General features: G+C 38.3%; 1 protein-coding gene across 4 annotated transcripts in view; it reads right to left on the reverse strand.

Moving 5' to 3' along the window:
• Positions 1-6,344: 6,344 nt before the first annotated feature.
• Positions 6,345-20,041, reverse strand: part of Il7 (interleukin 7) — a 36,843-nt gene continuing 23,146 nt past the window's right edge. Inside the window, exons 2-6 of one of the 4 annotated variants that reach the window (XM_031376319.1) lie at positions 19,642-19,759; positions 10,331-10,411; positions 9,096-9,227; positions 7,725-7,839; positions 7,221-7,271 (exon numbers count right to left, since the gene is read on the reverse strand). In XM_031376319.1, the coding sequence (XP_031232179.1) occupies positions 7,237-7,271; positions 7,725-7,839; positions 9,096-9,227; positions 10,331-10,411; positions 19,642-19,689 (411 nt within the window). In that variant the 5' untranslated portion in view covers positions 19,690-19,759 and the 3' untranslated portion in view covers positions 7,221-7,236. Of the gene's footprint in view, positions 7,272-7,724; positions 7,840-9,095; positions 9,228-10,330; positions 10,412-19,641; positions 19,760-20,041 lie in introns of all 4 variants that reach the window. The other 3 variants (XM_031376315.1, XM_031376316.1, XM_031376318.1) reach the window with 3 other exon arrangements.

Genomic DNA, 20,041 nt, shown 5'->3' on the forward strand with positions numbered 1-20,041 from the left:
ATACTTTACCAGTTGTCTAAGTGTCTCCATCTAGTTAGTTGATAAGCATGATAAAACCTCACAGGTGGGTTGTTAAACAATGTTTAATAAGCAGTAGCCTTCATTCCCCACCCACTATGGTGGAATAGGGAGAGCGACACTCAGTTTTAGGGACAGCATAGCAAACAAGTAAGAGGCACCCTCATGGCAAGGCCTATTTCGTGTGAGAGGACCTAAGCTGCTACCTACTCAAACTAAATACTGGGACACCTGAATTTTCCCTTGTTTTTGACAAAACAGCATCCAAAATTGTCTTCCTGGCTTTCCCAGAGATTCTCTTAATTATTTGGTAGCCTTTAATCATGTTTAACTACCTTAGGATCTCATCTTTCACGTATAAAATCTTCAACCAATGTGGCCTTATCTTGTGATTCCCTTTGGCAATGTATGGGGTTCTAGAAATAGTACTTAAATCTATGGTGTTTAGTGTGAAAATCTTCCCCATCTTAAGGGTGGTGTTGGATAATCGTCAACTGAATTATTAAAAAAATTGTATCTTGACTATACATATAGATGTATTATGTATTATTGACTAACACAATAACTAAATACATTAGGTACAGTGAGTATGGAAGTAAAAATAATGGCAAGTTTGAACTTTATAAATTGTAATAGGGGAAGATTAAAAATAAAGATGAATAAATATATTTTATAGATACTACTGTGGAGAGAAACCCAGTATCTTAGTCAGGGTTTCTGTTCCTGCACAAACATCATGACCAAGAAGCAAGTTGGGGAGGAAAGGGTTTATTCAGCTTACACTTCCACATTGCTGTTCATCACCAGAGGAAGTCAGGAGTGGAACTCAAACAGGTCAGGAAGCAGGAGCTGACGCAGAGGCCATGGAGGGATGTTCCTTACTGGCTTCCTTCCCCTGGCTTTCTCAGCCTGCTCTCTTATAGAACGCAAGACTTCCAGCCAAGGGATGGCACCACCCACAAGGGGCCCTACCCCCTTGATCACTAATTGAAAAAATGCCCACAGCTGGGTCTCATGGAGGCACTTCTCCAACTGAAACTCCCTTCTCTGTGATAACTCCAGCCTGTGTCAAGTTGGCACACAAAACTAGCCAGTACAATTGACCCCTTGTCATCTTGACACACAAACACATCACTATTAAGCCTCAACCCTTACTTTCTTATTCATCCCCAAGATCTAAAGTCCCACAGTCTTTACATATTAAAAGTTCAATCCATTTAAAATATGTAATATCTTTTAAAATTCAAGGTCTCTTAACTGTGGGCTCCACTAAAATACTTCCTTCCTTCAATAGGGAAGAATATCAGGGCACAGTCACAATCAAAAGCAAAAATCAAATTTCAACCATCCAATGTTTGAGATCCACTCACGATCTTCTGGATTCCTCCAAGGGCTTGAGTCACTTCTCCAGCACCCTCCTTTGTAGCACACACCTTGTCTTCTAGGCTCCAGATGCCTATACTCCATTGTTGCTGCTGTTGGTGGTGGTCATTTATGGTACTGGCATCTCTAAAACACTGTCTTCCACTGTAACTAGGCTTCACCAATAGCCTCTCATACATAGGCTCTCTTCATGGTGCCAAACCTCAACTCCTTTGCATGACCCCTTCAGTCCTGGGCCATCAATTGCAACTGAGGCTGCCCCTTCACCAATGGCTTCCCATGGCCTCACACTGTGCTGAGCCTTAGCTGCTCTTCATGACCCCTTCATGCCTTCAAAACCAGTACCACCTTGGTGACTCTTACACATTACCAAGTCCTGCTGCAGCACAAGATACAACCTTGGCTAGCTCTGGAACACAGCCTCTTTTGTGCTCTCAGAAAACACTTCCCAGAAGATGTGACCTCAGTGATGCTGGTCTCTTCTTAATCACTGCTAATTTCTTACCTCCAGCTAACCAGCATCAATAGTCACAGTAATGCAAAGTTTTCACTTTAGTAGTTATGGTATCTTGTTAATCACAGCTGATACTTCAGCCCCAGGTAACCAAAACCACAGAATCTTCACAATCAAAACAACATGGTCCTAAAAAGAGTCTCTAATCTTCCCTCTGAAATTTCACAAGCCCAGCCTCCATCTCTGCACAGTTCTCAACATGATCTACCAAGCTCCTACAGAACATCCCACAGAGTTCTTAACAACCAGTGGCTCTTCTTGTTCAAAGTTCCAAAGTCCTTCCACAGTCCTCCCCAAAACATGGTCAGGTTGTCACAGGAATATCCCACTTTGCTGGTACCAATTTGTCTTAGTCAGTGTTTCTATTCCTGCACAAACATCATGACCAAGAAGCAAGTTGGGGAGGAAAGGGTTTATTCACCTTACTTCCATATTGCTGTTTATCACCAAAGGAAGTCAGGACTGGAACTCAAGCAGGTCAGGAAGCAAGAGCTGATGCAGAGGCCATGGAGGGATGTTCCTTACTGGCTTGCTTCCCCTGGCTTTCTCAGCCTGCTCTCTTATAGAACCCAAGACTTCCAGGCCAGGGATGGCACCACCCACAAGGGGCCTTACCCCTTGATCACTAATTGAGAAAATGCCCCACAGCTGGGTCTCATGGAGGCACTTCTCCAACTGAAGCTCCCTTCTCTGTGATAACTCCAGCCTGTGTCAAGTTGACACACAAACCCAGCCAGTACACCCAGGTATGGAAGTGATTGCATAGAAGATAGGAAGGGGAGGCGAAGTGAGTTACACTTTGGACAGCACATTAAGAACCATTTCATTGAGATAGTAAATTCGAGCACAAGCCTTTAAACAGGGTGAGCTAGCTTTTGATGCAGCTGTTTATTTACCATAACTTCAAGTTGATTCTATGAAAGGATATTCAATATGCTTGAAGCATGTGGGAAGTCGGTACTTTCAGAAGTGGGTGGACATAGTTGACAGAGTGCTTGCCTAGCACACCGAAAGCTTTGGATCCAGTCCCAGCACAGCCTGAAATGAGCTTCAGTAGCACATTCCTGTAATCCTAGCACTTGGGAACTAAAGTCAGTAGCATTAGGAAAGCAAGTCTTCCTTGACTGTATAAGGAGTTTGAGGCAAGCCTGGGATTTATAAGATTGTCTAAAGACCAAATAAAAGGAAAAGCCAGACTAGGACTTGGATTTACTCAGACTAAGATGGGGGTAAGAAAATGACATGTTTTGAATTAGGCATGTATTCTAAGTGTATATCCTTTGATATCTAGTTGATGAAAAGTAAAAAGCAGTCATCTTATTTCTTAAAGTGGCTGAGTGTTTTACTGTATTCATAGTGCTCAGTTTTTAAACAAGTATTGTGCTATAAAACTTAAGGTATGAAGTGGTTTCATTTCTTCACCATAACTACACTTCCCTCTGTCCATAACTTCACATCCCTTTAAGAGCTGCCTGATATACCTGTCTCCTGGGAGGCCCTGCCAGTGCCTGACTGATACAGAAGTGGATGCTCACAGCCAACCATAGGACTGAGCACAAAGTCCCCAATGGAGGAGCTAGAGAAAGAACCTAAGGAGCTGAAGGGGTTTGCAGCCCAATAGGATGAACAGCAATGTGAACCAACCAGTACCCCTAGAGCTCCCAGGGACTAAACCACCAACCAAAGACTACACATGGATGGACCCATGGCTCCAGCTGCATATGTAGCTCAGGATGGCTTTGTGGGACATCAATGAGAAGAGAGGCCCTTGGTCTCCTGAAGGCTTGATGCCCCAGTGTAGGGGAATGCCAGGACAGGGAAGCAGGAGTGGGTTGGTTAGTGAGCAGGGAGAGGTGAGATGGGATAGGGTTTTTTTTTTTTTAAGATGGGATAAAATTTGCAATGTAAATAAAACATCTGATAGTGATAAAAAAAAAATGAACCGATACATATGTAGCAAAGGACAGCAACAAGACAGCAGGCCCTTGGTCCCAGAGAGATTTGATGCTCCAGAGTGGGGGGGATGTTGGAACTGTGGGGAGGGAGAGTGTGGGTGGATGGGGGAGCACTCTCATACAGGCGAAAGGGAGGGGGAAGACAGATGTGGGATTGGAGAGAATGGCAGAGGGGTAACTGGGAAGTGGGATAGCATTTGAGATGTAAATAAATGGAATCATTAACAAAAATTTTTTTAAAAAGAACTTACAACATTTAAACACTATTAAATGCTCTGTCTTACTGTGGAGACAAAGTCTATTAACTGATTACACTTTTTTAATATTGTACCAAACATTTATAAGTGAGCTTTCCTTTCTTGCTTCCTCATTAATTCTATAATAATTTTAAAGGGACTTTCACAAGTAAAGGACAGAGATCTCTCCAGCCTATGTCATCTTGAGAAAAGGAGTTAGCATTACATTCCAAATGGATTAGAAATGCAGAGATTCTCTTAGTTCAGATTTCTGTTCTTTGCTAATATTTATGCTTCCCCACTCCTTCAGCTTACCAATGCCCAAGGTAATTTCCCAATGTCATTTCACATTCACTTATTGCAAGATCACACTGGAGAGATTCACAGTGAGCCTCACCAGGAGAGTCATTATTAAGGCACATTAAACAATAATAACAGAAGCTACAAATATTTGAATCTACTATAATGCCCAGGACAGCTTCAGAATCCAGGACTCAAGGAACCCTCCTGCCTCAACCTCCTGCAATTGTACATTAGTGCTCCCTACTTCTTTTCTTTTTAGGTATTGGTTCTCAATGCAACAGCACACCTATCCTTTTCATTGTCTTGTGCTACAATAGTTTTATAGATTCTATTTTTGGGTGAAAATCCAGGCTAAAATCGCTCACAGAATGTAATGTTTGTAACTCAAAATACCATGGAGATTTTGAAGAACAGAAAACTGTATCCAATCCTGTTATCTTAGCATTCACACGCAGATTTCCAATCAGAGCATCAGAACTGCCCCCTATCCCCGCACACACACTCCAGGTAAAGGTGCTAAAAATTTAATCAGGGTCTGAATAGAATTTGAAGGATACTTCTAAGTAAGAACTTAATAAACACACAAAGTTCCATTAGTACAAAGCATGATAAATACTACTGAATTCAAAGAGAGGAGTGTGTTTCCATGGAATCTTTGGGGTAGGACTGATGGAATATCTTGAAACTACCTTTAAGTGGAAGCATGGCCTGGGAGAAAAAACAAAAACAAAAAAACCCCTCAGGTTCAGATTTACCATGTTCACCTCTAAGGGAATTCTCAAGAGGGAGATTCCTTTGCCTCTGTCCACTCTGTCAGTTGATTGGAAACAATGATGATAACACATAGAAGTATGGCTAATTTCTGATGTACTTAGCACATCTGTTGAAGGAACTGTTGGAAGAAGAATTTTATCTGCGGGAGGAGGGGGAGTGTACCTGCTGTTTGTCCTTTCTGAGTAAAGGATAAGAGCCAAGGAATAAACTGAAAAAAAAAAAAAAACTTTTAATCAGCATTTTAAAATATTGTCTTTTATTTTGCCACAGTCAGAATATTGTTCAAGACTGCTAGGGAGCTCTCCAGATAGCCTAGCGGGTATAGAGTTTATCTTTACACACGCAAATGCCTTCAGTTCTCTAGCTAAGGACTCGCCCATTTTACTAGTTCTTTTAGGATGAAGGACTGCTACTGAGCAGATCTAGGGGATCTAAGTAAGTTATGGAAAGTACATTAACCAAATTGAGCTTCTTAAAGTATTATATGTTCCAAACAAGTTGAGAGAACTGTTTCCTGGGCAAATGGTGATTATGAAACAAACTTTAAGCAATCGGTGCTTCTCTCAGAATTGTGTTTATCCCAGCTATCTGTACCATGAAGTAGAACATTATAGGGGTTGTGGAAAAGGAGGAGCGAAAAGGCTTGGCTACCACACATAGGAGGTGCCAGTGAAGCAGGAGTAGGTCAGATACATCCAGCATATAGATAACTAGATGCTCAAGTGGCTGGAAAAAGCAAGAGGAATGGGAGTTCAGTACAAGCAAACTCTCATCTCTTTCAGAAATTTGGCCTCTACAGGGTAGTGTTTCTTTTCATTACAACTGAAGAAAGACAGCAGACCTTTCAAAAAAAATTTAAACAAGTATGTGCATATGATATATATATATATGTATATATATATATATATATATCTTGTTAAAGACACGAATTTAACATAAAAGTTTCTAATTGAGCAAGTTGGCTTGTGTCTGCAATCACAGCCTGCTTTAGGTACAAATAAGATCCTACTGTAAAACAAAAAATTAGTGTTTCCTCTCTTAACAAAGTTGTAGGGTCCTAGTCTCGGGCTGAGACCAGGAGTGAGTGTGTTAAAAGATTCGTGTTCAATGAAAATGGGATCAAATGGCAGTGCAGCAGTGAACACTCTCGAGACTAAGGGAACCTGACAGTGTTAACACAGGTCATTTATTTTAAAAAGAGACACTATCCAAAGGAGGCAATTGGTAGTGTATAAAAATACTTGATAGATAGATAATGTCAAAATTAAACATATACATTAATTAAAAGTCTAGCATATATTATTCTTTTAAAAATATACTTCTCAAATTGAAAATTCAGTTATACAAGCTTTATTATACATAAGTGACAAAAGTGACTGAATACTAAGGTTCAGTATCTTTGGACTAAGTGTATTTCTATCTTTAAAAATACTTTTATTTAAAAATACCTGCTATTCTTGAAACTGAAGTTATGTGTTATACATTCATATTTAACTACATTTGTTGATTCCTTAAGTGACTTAAGCTTCATTTTGTTGCTGAGCATTATCTGTCACCGTGAGCACTCCAGTATCTCCAGTCTATTAACAGGACAGACAGTTTCACTCCCCCAATGGTTCACCGATGCGTGGTTGACCATCATACCATCCTTTTGCTAACAAAACAGTGGTGGCTCTGAATCTCCATAGCCTTGATTTCTGTAGACTTGACAGTGTTAGAAATATTTGGAAAGGTTTTAAAAGCATTGCAGATGACGTGATGGCTTTACACAATCTGTATGGTTGATATATCTCCATTGTATGTGCTGGCTGTCTCAGTCAGCTGCATTGCTCATGTCCATCATCTAGTACCTCATTGTAGGTTTCCCAGCTGCTTGATTTATTTGAGCAGGAGGCATCCAGAAACTTCTGGGAGGGTTTTTTTTACCTCTCCACGTATAGAAGCCAGTAGGTTCTTAGAGGTTGCTACTCCATGTCCTGCTTAGATACTGCCCTTCAAAATTTTATTCCAACAAGTTTTTATCTCTCTCAGGAGTCTCTTTAGGAAACATGGATCATTCTTTTTCTGTTCCTTTAAGCTTTTTTCTTCCTAGGAAATAAATTCAATAGATTTAATGTAAGATTTTAATCAAAAAAAGTTTCAAAACGTTTGCTTTTTATTTTTTACCACGTTAGATGAAAATACTATTTAATATTCCAGAAAGAAAAAAACCCTCGCATATCATCTTAGACTGGGACCTGTGTTGATAATTATGATAGAGAGTAACATCAAGGCCTCTATGCTTAAGGTTTTGTATGCCATTTTCACTCTGAAATAGTAGGTACAACATTCAAAAAAATTGATAAAGGACACTTTTTTTTAAAATAATGGAAATGAACTTTTCATATGAAAAAAACCAATTTTAGTGAAAATATTTAACACTGAAGGTATTTAGATTAATAGTATTATACCTGATTCAACTGGTATCTTAGAAAATGGCATAAAAACTTAATGTTTAATAAATTAGGGCTACTATCTACCTTATATGTTGGTTTTCCTCACCTAACTTAGAATTTTTAAATGTTCCCAGCATAGTACGGAGAATAGACAGTAGATACTGGAGAGCCGTTGTCATATCCCTCTGAGTCATGTGACAGAGATAGTTGAGTGGTTCTTCCTAGAGTGAAGAATCAGTTAACTGAGTATTTTCTAGGTGAGATACTATTCCCAGGACTTCACATATCTTACTTCATTTTGTCTGCTGGATAAGCCTATGACCTTGATGATTTTACTTCATTCTGCAAATAAGGATAATAAGCCATGAAGAGGTTGGAGCCAATGTGACGCGGTTGTAATGAATACATCTTGAGCTCCTCTCTTTTTAATGGAGTCACAATTCATATCTCTGCAGTTATATACTTAAGTAACCCAAGCATGTAACTTTTAGATAACTTCCAAGAGTGGATGACAGATTTTGAAAAGAAATGTGGGTAATTCTGTTCACTAATCGTTTTCCGTGAGACGCAGAACATTTCCAGTGACTAAGTTGCAGTACTTGAGTAGGAGGGATGCAATTGGTGCCCCCATGGTCTTAGTGTTGGTGTAGCACATGTCTGGAAGTGCCACATCCTTAGACTGAATCAACTGCAGTTTGAGTAGACGTGAAGAAACATGTTCCCGTACTGAACATGTGTGAACTAGTTTTCTTGTCATTATTCTTCGAACTACACACAGTAACTATTCACATTGCTGTGGGAATTTTAAGAGGACTACATACAATGTAAGAGTATTTGGGAGGCTCTGTACATTATATGCAGAAACACTGTCATTTTCAGTGTTTCTCAGATGTCCTGACCATTCACCTTGGAGAGTTATGTATAATAATACAGAAGAAGTGGGTGGCAGCAAATCTTAATTTAACTCTGAAATTCTGGAGACACAAATATTCTAAATTGTCTAAGTTCTGGGACAAGGCCCTTATCATTTTTATGTTGCTTCTGGGTCACATATTTGTGTACTTTGAATTTTATACTTCATGTTGGAATGCCTATGGCCTCTTAATGAAGTGTGTGAAAACTCACCTGCTTCCTAACAAAGAATAATTGTCTCCTTATCTGTGTTGATAAACAACTTAACCGTAATGGAAATGTCAAAAAAGAAGCCATCACACACAAACCAGCATGATCATTGTTCAATGTCCCAGACCGGTTAATCTTTTAAGGCAGATTCAAATGGGCTTTCTGACTTTTCGGCCAAAGTCATGAGTAGCTTTCCAAACGCTGAGACGTTTTTTCTAGAGTGGGGAAACTACTTCTCAACTAAAGTGATAAGCAGCACTTAGGGTTCTGTGACTGTAGCGGGGACCAGGGAATGGCCGTGTCCTGAACAGGGAGAAGAATGTAGTGTGGTTCACAGGGGGCAGCCCACTCTCACCTTACTTGTGCAGTTCACCAGCGTTTGTGTGCCTCGGGATACTTTCAGTAAGTGGACGTTGAATTCTCTGCTGATATTCATTTTGAGAAATTGCCTCAGCTTACGAGCAGCACGATTTAGAAAAGCAGCTTCCTATTAGAAGAAAAAAGTCACAAGTGTTGTTAACAGAAGGCTAGAGCCCTTCCTTCCCCTTAGTTTATACCCTACCTCCACCCCAGCGTTCTATTCTGGTTAATCACGTGACTGACGAGTAACAGGAACAAAACTGTTTGGCTGCAAGGTGACAGAGAACATGAAGTGCCTAGAATTTGGTTTAATGATTATCTGACTTTTAAGAAGTCGTTTCTCCATTATTTACATGTGGCTTTATCGTTTACGGGTGGACGTATTACAAGACCATATACTTTTAACAAGGTAACTAACGAAGCAGGCTGCTGAAACCACTACTAAAGAAAGGTATGTGGGTTTTTTTGTTTGTTTGTTTGTTTGTTGTTTTGTTTTGTTTTTGTTTTTTCTCTGTTTTCTATTTTTTGTTTTGTTTTGTTTTGTTTTGTTTTTTGCTACCATTTAGAAAACTTGAGCTCGGAAAGAATAGTTGGTACTAAAATAAAAGAAAAAAACAAAGGGTCATGTTACCTAAGACATAAGCTTTTATAGGTAAATTAGTTAATAAATAAAAAGAATTTATGACTATGAATACTGCGAGGTTAATAACTGTGTGAGTTTTAGAAAGACTACCAAATGTCAAAGATCATCTCTTGTTTCTTTGGGGAAACTTTATAAACTTTTAGAACTTATGGATATGTTTTTCTATTGTAATTGACCCACTAGAGCTGACTTTGGCATAAACTTCAGCAAATACAAAAAAAAAAAAAATCAGACTGCCTAAAACTAAATTGTGTGTGTGTGTGTGTGTGTGTGTGTGTGTGTGTGTGTGTGTGTAATCATTTTGACAAGAATTTCCTTCATAAAAGGTTTGGGGAAAAGAGACACTTGTGCCTTCATAGTCAGTGTTTTGAGTATTTTCAAGGTAAACAACAGGAAATGAGGACAACAAATTATTATGTATTTTGTATCTATTGGGTACAGGGTATCCGTATAATTAACATGTAATAGACAACAGTACAATATAGCAGGCAAATGGTAATCCTGTCATTATTATAAGGAGATTATGGAATTATCTAACACAATTGTGTATAAAACTAAGCTCATAATAAAGTCCAAATGATCATTACCTTTCTATCATCACATAGATGTTTTTTAAAAAAGTTTGGTTCATTATTCGGGCAATTGCTATCAGCTCCTATCATTTTGTCCTGTAATAATATAAGACAATATAGTTAAATACAGAGAATGTCTAACACACACACTCTAACACAATGTTAGAATATAACATTCTAATACTTGATACTCGTATGCTCATATGAACACTTTAAGGCAAGTTAATTTTCCCGATTCAACTTACTGGCATCAAGGATAATTTTTCTTTGTATGAAAAAAAAAATAAGCAAATATGTACAACATCCTTTCAAATAAGATTCAGAATCTCTTAAGATCAAAGTGAACTAGCTCTGTCCAGTAGACTGGTGATTCCAGGCGATAGATTCTTAAAGATCTCAGAAAGCCTTAGTCTGGATAAAATTGTCAAAGCAATAAGTAGAGCAAGGTCAAGATTAGTAAGTGCTTCCGAGCTTCATCTATCTGCCACTCAGGGGAGTGTGCATTCTTCATATTACTCATGCGAAGGGGGACTAGTCTCCTGACTTTAAAACACATGCATTTATTGTTCCACTCATAGGAAATAGTGCCTGAACACATAATTGTTTACAATTCAACACTTATTGATGACTGTTGGTCAAAAGTTTCTGCAAAACCCTGTATTGAAACTAATAAAAAAAAAAAAAACCAGCAACCTGGTTTCATCTGCCATTTGGTAGATGGGGCCCTGCATCCTCTAAATATGATCATGTCACAGCTTTGAGAAGTATGCCCTTGGAAATGTGTCTGTACCAGTCATTCAAGGCAAACTGGAATCATCACAGGAGCAAGACATATATTTTCTAAAACTACCATCTTACAACTAAAGGTAGTGAAGTTATTTGTCTACTAAGTCATTTTTCTATCAAGTTTTATTTAATACCAAGAATAACATCAAATTATGCATCCATATTTTTATTAAACATACAAGTCTCATATGAAATATGTCATTGAATTAACTTCTTGGAACATTCTAGCAAATTTCATAACAATATTTGAAAATCGATTTTGGTTAGGCCAATGCTGTGAGAAACTAATACAATTTCATATACCTACAGAAGAGTGTGTTAAGCTCTTTCATATGTTTGCTAAGTATTTGACCAAAACTTAATTTTCAGTATGATGATACCTTTGACATGCACATGTAAGATGTTAGAGTTGCCTTCTGAAGTTATCATTCAAGTCTATCAAGAGCAGCCCAGAGTATGAATTCATAAGGAAAGAAACAAACTTCTTGATTTAACAGGTGTCAAAATAATAGATTCCTACAGGCATGTTGGCTCATGTAAACATTATTTCTAGTTTATTATAAATGTGGAAAAACCACAATATAAATGTCCAAACCACTATGATCTATGGTGTGAATTGCTCCTAGAAAAGGTCTTCAATTTCATTAGGTTGTACCTTGCAGTTTTTTCTATTACATACTTAACCTTCTTGTCTTAATTGTTGATCTATGGCTGTGAAGAGACACCAGATCAAGAGGCAAGTCTTAGGAATTATTTATCTGGAGGCTTGCTTACAGTTTTAGAGGTATAGTCCATGATTATCATGGCAGGAAGCAGTCAGGCCTAGCAGTAGTGTGTTAGCTAAGAGCTTGACATTCTGATCCACAGGCAAAGACTGACTGGGCCTGGAATGGGTTCTTGAACCATCAAAACATTTCCCTCAGTGACACGCCTCTGCAACAAAGCCACACCTAATCCTTCCCAAACAACTTTACTAGCTTGGAACTAAGCATGAAAAGACATGAGCCCAAGGTGCTATTCTCTTTCAAACCACTACATTCAGCTCCGTGGCCCTAGTAGGCTTTTTGCCATATCGGAATATAAAAACGCATCAGCCAACTTTAAAAATCTCCGTAGTCTTTTAGTTTCAAGACAGCTTGCAATCCCAAAGTCCCGAGTCTCCTTGAGACTTGAGCCTATTTCTTAATTATAACACCCCATAAAAGCAAAAATCAAAATGCTCACCACACACTTCCAACATACAGTGGCCCAGAATATACATTACCATTCCAAAAGGGAGGAGAAAGAACTTATTAATGAAACACCGGACAAAAGCTAAACTGAAATCCAATAGGGCAAACTCCAAATTATATTTCTCTTGGCCTAATGTCAAAGGGAGGGCTGAGTAGATAGCTCTGCCTATCTCCCACACTTCCCAGCTTTGCTGATAGAAACACACTTATCACTATTGGGCTAGTTCCAATCCTTCCCGCAAGCTTCTCTCCTTGGCATGTATGCCATAGTTCAACTTTTCCAACATCGTGGGATCTCCATCACAATGCATCCTTTACATTCACAGCTTTACAAAATGGCTTTCCTGGACTTCTCTGCAAAGATTCCTCTGCCATGCGCCTTTACTTTAATAACAGCTTTCCTAAACCGTGAAACATTCCACAATACCTTTGCTGTATCCCACTTAATTCTAAAGCCAAAACTACACAGCTGAAGCTGCCAACTTCTCCCACCTGCTGGAGCTGGAACCTGTCCCCTCCTTGAATTGCATTGCATAAGCTTTCCATTGTTGTTTAGGACAAAGAAAAATTTTCAGATCTTTTCCTCTCCTTGGTTGCAGGTTTACCTAAGTGGGGTCGTGTGCTCAGAGCTTACTACTCCCTTTTTTCCCATCCAGCCTCAGGGCTTTAAGTTTTCTTTCATGACTGAGCTTCAGTACCAAATGTCTTGCTTCTCCTTTTCTCCCCAAACTTTACATTTTGAATTTCTCTTTGCCTTGTTTGCTTCTCGTCATTGTAGATGTGCATAGGAGTGAATAAAATCAGTACTTGGCATAATTAATATTAGCCTGTCTTGAAATCACCTCTGCCAATGAATTAGTTGAAAATTCTTCAATTTAACGACAGGTGGGCTTGGTTGGCCGAAAGTGGTCACATTGTTTGCCAAAGTATAAAAAGAGTGCTCTCTAGTAAATTATTTTCCGTCTGAGAGGACCCAACAGTAGTGAGGGTCCGCCAGCAGGCTGGATGCCACTACAAGTCCAGTTGATATTGTTCTTTTCACCAGTGCCTACGTAGTCCAAAATTGTCCTCAGCGCTACTATTTTTCATGCTTTTATGACCCAGGCCCATTATGCCCCACTTATTATTTAACCAACCTTTCTTGTCCAAAGTTCCAAAGTATTCCAAACAACTGTAGCTGTTGTACCTCTATTTACAATAATTATTCACAGCACATACCTTCTACATCACTTTATAAGTGTATTTATCCTTTAATTGTTTGCTTTATGTGTATTTTCTACAAAATCTTACATATGCTTACTTATCAAGGCACTGATGACCAATTTATATTTCAGTCTTTATTTTCCCCTGAAAATGCAAAGACCTTACCATTTTTTCCATTTTCTCTTCTCTGATATTAATCTTGGCTCATTTTCTGTTAGTTTCTTAAAGAGCATGAGAAAAATGTCAGCATTTTTTGGACTGGTTTTCTAGGTAGTCTATTTAGTGTATGCTTGTAGAAGAGTACAAGTGTGTGCTTACAATAGCACATGTGTGGAAAATAGAGGACAATACTTGAAGGTTCTCTCTGTCTCCTTGTGAGACCCAGGGATTGAACTTGTGTCTTTAGGCCTCCACACAAATACCTCTACGCACTAAGCCTTCTCATTGGTTCTAATCGTTTTTTCCTATTTTTCTATTTTACTTTACTTATGCTTTGTGTTCATTTATTATTAATTTATTCACATTTGGTAGATCAACAAACAGTACTTCTGACTTTATAAATGAATGCTAAAGTTGATTAGATATTGTTCAGCTATTATGTAGCAGTGCCCCCACCTTATGGGAGAATCAATCCACTTCCCATGACTGCTCTAGGAAATTACCAGAAACATGTTGGTTCAAAAAAGAAAGAAAGAAAGAGAGAGAGAGAGAGAGAGAGAGAGAGAGAGAGAGAGAGAGAGAGAGAGAGAGAGAGAGAAAAGAAATGCATTTTGTTACATTCCTAGAGATCAGAAATTTAAAATCATCATCCAGTGACAGTTCATACGGAGCATCCATAGTCTGGCTTTTCTATCTTCTACTGGCTGCCTATGTTCCTAATGTTCCTGGCTTATGGCCACACCACCATATTCCATCATTGTGTGTGCCTCCAGTCTCTCAGGTTTCTGTTTTAAAAGGCCATTTGCAATAGCAGAGCTCATCTGGTTTTCCAGTATAATTTCCCCATGTCAAATCTTTGATTTAATCACATTTTCAAAGATTCTGTTACCATAAATTTCTGAGATAAGAATTTGACCAGTTTCGCTGACATAATCTAACTTATTACAGAGAAGCATGTTGTCCTTTCCGTAAATACTGGATTTCACTTAAAGATTGACTCCCCAGTTATGGACAAGAACGGATTAGACCAGAACATACTTCACTTTTGAGACTGGCCTCTTGTGATTTCTCTCCATGGGGGGCAAGCACCAGAAAGCAACCAGTTCATTACCTGTCACTGCATCATAAATTACAGTAATGGCAGCACAAATAACACTAAAAAACTTATCCTTTGTTATTTGTGAAGGTTAGATTTTGGAAGAAGCTGCTGACTCACATCTGCCATAAAGCACCATTAAGATGTTAGACCTGTCTGTAGTCACCCATGTTTTGACTTGAGGATTTATTCTCACAGGTACCTCGGTAGTTTAGTTATGATAAGTCCTCTCAGAGTTTCACCGCCATACCCTCTCTACAGGCTTTCTTGAGTCCTTAAACATCAGTGTCTTGACCTACTTCAAGAGTTTAACAAACAAAAGGGAGAGGTTTTCTACCTTTTCTGATTAAGTTTTAGAAGACACACACTGCAGTTTTCACCTTACTTCATTGGCTCAAGTGGAACCATTAATTCTAGTCTACCTTGAAGGGGAAGGAATTGAGCTCTATTTCAAAAGAAGTATCAAAGACTTGTGTAGCCATATGTAAAAATGACTCTACTCCTCCATCACATTTGGAAATGATTAATCCCAGTGTGTAACTATGAATCTGATAAATGCATTTTATCTGCCTTTGTTGTATAGTAGAAGTTATTGATAGACGTAAGTTACTTGACCAAAAATAAGGGGAGTTAGAGATAAAGGCAGACAACAGGCCAGCTCTTCTATTACCCAGCTGATACATTTTCTGCCGTGGAATATTCTTTTGGTTTTTCTTATAGAAGAGAATGTCAGTAGTGCTCACAGTGAATCCTCAGTTGAGCACTCTGAGCAAACTTGTATGCATTTATTGCATAAATGTCTTCTAGGTGGTATCTAAGTGCCAATTGGCTGCTTCCTTGTATCTAGTTTTTCAGATTGATCCTCACTCTCCAAAATATTTAATATTAATATCCAAAAATACTTAAGATTCAATCTTAACTTTTGTTCTAGGTTTTGAAAAATTGTTTCCTATAAAAAAATGTTCTTTTTTTTATTATTATTACAATCATTATAACCCATGCTTGGCCAAATCTTAGTCCATCAAAGTCTCATGAGAGGGACCTTATAAAATGTTGAACTTATGTTCTCTGTTTACAGAATTCTGTTTCAATTGCTAGAAAATTTAGAGCTTAACAGACTGTATTTTTAACTGGCATTTAATGGATAATTTAAAAGAAAAGTCACTTAAACTTGATCAAATACTTTTAAAGCATCTACCATGTGGAATTTAGTAATGAAGATGCATCTAAAAATTACTTATAGTTCCTTATCTCAATGTGTTATTGTTTAGTAGCAAAACCAGATACTAATCCAATAGCCACATTAATTACCAACTTGGTAATTGTGAAATTATAAAAGACAAATGGTATTACCCTGGTAGATTTTTGTTGTGATTGTTGTTAACATGACACAAAGTAGTTGTCTTAGAAGGGCAACCTCATACCTTTATTGTATTCCTGTAGGCTTGTCTGTAGGGAACTTCATTGATCAATGATTGGTGTGGGAGTGCCTATCCCAATGTGGATGGTTCCAGCATTATATAAGGGCAAACTGAGCAAGCCACTGGGGGAATGCCAGAAAGAAGCATTTCTTTGTGGTCTCTGCTTCAGCTTCTGCCTTCAGGCTTCTGTCTTGAGTTCCTGCCCTGACTTTCCTTATTGATAGACTACAACCACTAACTGAAATAAACCATTGTGCCCCAAGGTGCTTTCCGTCATGAATTTTAACCACAGCCGTAAGCAAGTACCATGAAGGGCTACAGGCAGAGCGTACTTAGGAATTCCCATGAAGGCTTTGTTTAGGACCAAGCCCCTGGCCCAAGTTCTGCAAGTCACCCAGGGATAAAGGCACGGGAAGACTCAAAACATGGAAGACGGGATTAGAATTAGTGTCCTCTGGAGAGAAAGTGCCATGGCGGTGGCGGCTGAAGAAAAGAAATCAAAAGGAGGGAACATGTCTGATAAATTAACAAATATAGCACCCTAATGAAAAGAAAGGGCCTGCAAGAAGTTATTCAGTCATAAAAACATGTTAAGAAAACTTTCTAAATTCTAAAAGTAAAAATTAACAATTGACTATATTTATAGTGACAAATACAGGAGTGATATGTTTTTGAGTAGCATATTGATAGCATACTGGGTTGGTCAGTGCATCTAGGTAAACATTGGAATGCTTGTTTGTCAATTGTTGTTATATAATGGCTTATTGATATCTTAGGGCTTTTTAAAGTAAATTATCTGTCTTGTTAAAAGTCTTGGTTCATAATCGCTCTAATTAAACATCATGACCAAAAGAAAGTGAACTCAAATATCACATTCTTCGTCAAAATGACTCAAATGAATTATGATGTAATAGAAAATGCAAAACTAAGCCCTGCTAGATTGTGACATGGGGGAAACCTAGATGCGGAAATACAACAATTTCTAAAGTGTGATCCTTTAAATGTATGAGAGAAATGATTGCTAAATGCAAACTCGACTTTGTAATTTTGCTTTGCAAAAAAAAAAAAAAAAGCGTCAAGAGAATGTGAAGACATGTTGCAGACTCGGAAAGCATTTCACAAGAAATATAAAATGAAGAGCATTTTTAAATTGTTGATCAGAGTCATAAAATAACAAGGAGAGAAAGAACAACCCATTCAAGCAGTGAATGGCATTCTCGGTCCTGACCTATATGACACCACCAGTGAGGTGGACGCCTCACTCAAGACTGTGATCCCCTCCCCTGCCCAATCAGAACCTTGTCTTGGCTCCATTTTTCTCTTGCCCTCTGCCCATTTCATTTCCAGCCCTCCTTTCAGGTGAGCCCTGCTTGACTGTAAGCCACTGGACAGCTCCAAAGACACAGGATGACAAAGTATATGAGAGATATTCAGCCTCACATATCCCCAGGGAAAGGAAATGAAAATAATGAATGACCACATCCATCTTGTGGCTTTTGCAATATCTAAAGTCTAAAACCAAACCACATCAAACACTGGACAGGGTATGGAGCAATAAGAATTCTCAGTTATTGCCTGTGGGAATGCAAAATGGCACTTCCATTTTGGAAAACAGTTTGGTTGTTTATCTTATAAACTTAAGCAAACTTTTCTTTAACTCAGCAAGCTTACTCCTCAGTGTTTACCCAAAGGATCTGAAAGCATGCTCATACAAACTTTGCAAATAGTCCTTTAAAGTGCCTTTGCCATTTTCTCATTGTGAAGCAATGAAAATGTGTCTCAGCAGGTAAGTGCATAACCTATTGCACGCTACACAATGGAAGGTTTTGTGCTGAAAGAAGGATGTCAGACCACAAGAAGACCTGAGGGAAATTTACATGAATTTTGCTAGTGAAAGAAGCATTTAAGTATGGATATAGAAAAATATTCATGGAATTTAGAGAAGAGGCTGTGAAAGACAAATGGGCCAGTGAAACTTTTTTATGTGGGTCTCTGATTTGAATATTTGTTATTTGAGAAATCAACCCATAGTTTCATTTTTTTAACCATGAACTCTGATGTAAAATATGGGCACACAATGATAATGACATGTAGAATCCTAGATTACAGCACATGTACTACTGTACTGGAGTGCTGTTAGAACAGTTTTCCTGGAGGCCAGCGAGATGGGAATTCCATCCTTTTGGGACAAATTTGTTTTTGTGAAATTAACATTGATCTTAAAATTCATTTTATTATTTGAATTTTTTATGAAGATGAAATGGGAGGTCCAACCCCCAAACATTGACAAATGACCATCCATGCATGTTGCCAAGTGTCCGTAATCCAATCAATTCATTAATGGACGAAGGAAATCAAGAGTTAAATTCATCTTTAACTATATAGCACATTAGAGTCTAGCTAGAGCTAGATAAAACCCTGTTTCAAAAAATGTGTTTACAATAAGCAAGGATAACAAAAATAGCACACTGAGGAAGTAAACACAAACACATGCACACACAAACACACGAACACGCACAAACACACACACACATGCACACACACATACATTCATACACACATACACATACAAATGTATACTCACAAACACACGTACATGTACAAATACACTTATGCACACACAAACACATACATATACATACACACATGCATGTACATACACACACACACACACACACACGTACAAAGTAACAGGTTATTACTCAAGTACCTAAAGGCCTAAAAGCCTGCAAACATTGAATCTAGACATAATAAAGAATACACTCTGAATACATATTTTTATAAGAAAACTTACAAGCTACCCAAATCAGTACATTTATATTTGAAGAAAAGAAGGATTGGTTCTTTGTTTGGAAAAATACCAAACGGTTATAAGACAGTGTCATTAGGAGTCATTTTATTGATATGTTCTGTTGTAGTAAATATTTAATCTCAATTGGGGTTTTCTACCCCACTTTTGACCATTCAGTTCCTAGATAAAAGACACAAAACTTTTCTATAGTAAGCCTTTAAAGCGCTAGAGCTGGGCAGAATTTACCCTCTGTTCAATTATGTCTACTTCCCTTCCAGTAACTTTGTTATGTGACTTGCCATACTCTGCCTGGACCGCTCTTATTCCAACTGTCCAGCCGTCATGGCCAATTCTCATGATCCCTTACCCCGTGGCATCTTCTCCTCTCCCTATCTCCTCTCTCCTCCTCATCATGGTCCTGCTTCAGACCCCAAGCCCAGGAACCAAACTCTGCCGATCTTTCTTCTGCTCAGATATAGGCTGTTAGCATATTTATTTAACCTTATTTAAATTAAGGAGCAAGGTTCCATACATAGCATAACTTGGTGTACATGAGGATCCTCTCATACCTAGGGACATCAGATTTGGGGGGGGGCAGTATTTAGCATTACAATACATAGGAAAAGAACAAACCTCACCAATATTCTTTTGTCAGAATAATAATATGTCGTTTTCTCTAGGCTCATGGCATATTTAGTCTTAAGTTCTTGGGTACTTTAGCAGTGTCAAGTATGGGTTCCATCTCATGGAGTGGGCCTTAAATCAAACCAGAAAGTAATTAGTTAATACCATAATATGTGTGCTTCTATTGTACCATATCATACATTGCCAGTAGGTCACTCTTTTAGATAGCAGAGTTTATGCCTGGGTTGGTAGCTACCTTTTTTTTCTAGTAATGTGCAGAGTATCTTCCAGTACCATGACTGCTAGTTGATAGAAGTGAAGCTTCTCTCTAGACTCCAGCTCAGCCTCTTAGTGTCTAATGAGATATGTAAGTGTTGTCTTCTGCAATAGGGCTTTATGATCAGTGGATGAAGA

The sequence above is a fragment of the Mastomys coucha genome, unplaced genomic scaffold (assembly GCF_008632895.1).
Source record: "Mastomys coucha isolate ucsf_1 unplaced genomic scaffold, UCSF_Mcou_1 pScaffold17, whole genome shotgun sequence".
NCBI lineage: Eukaryota > Metazoa > Chordata > Mammalia > Rodentia > Muridae > Mastomys > Mastomys coucha.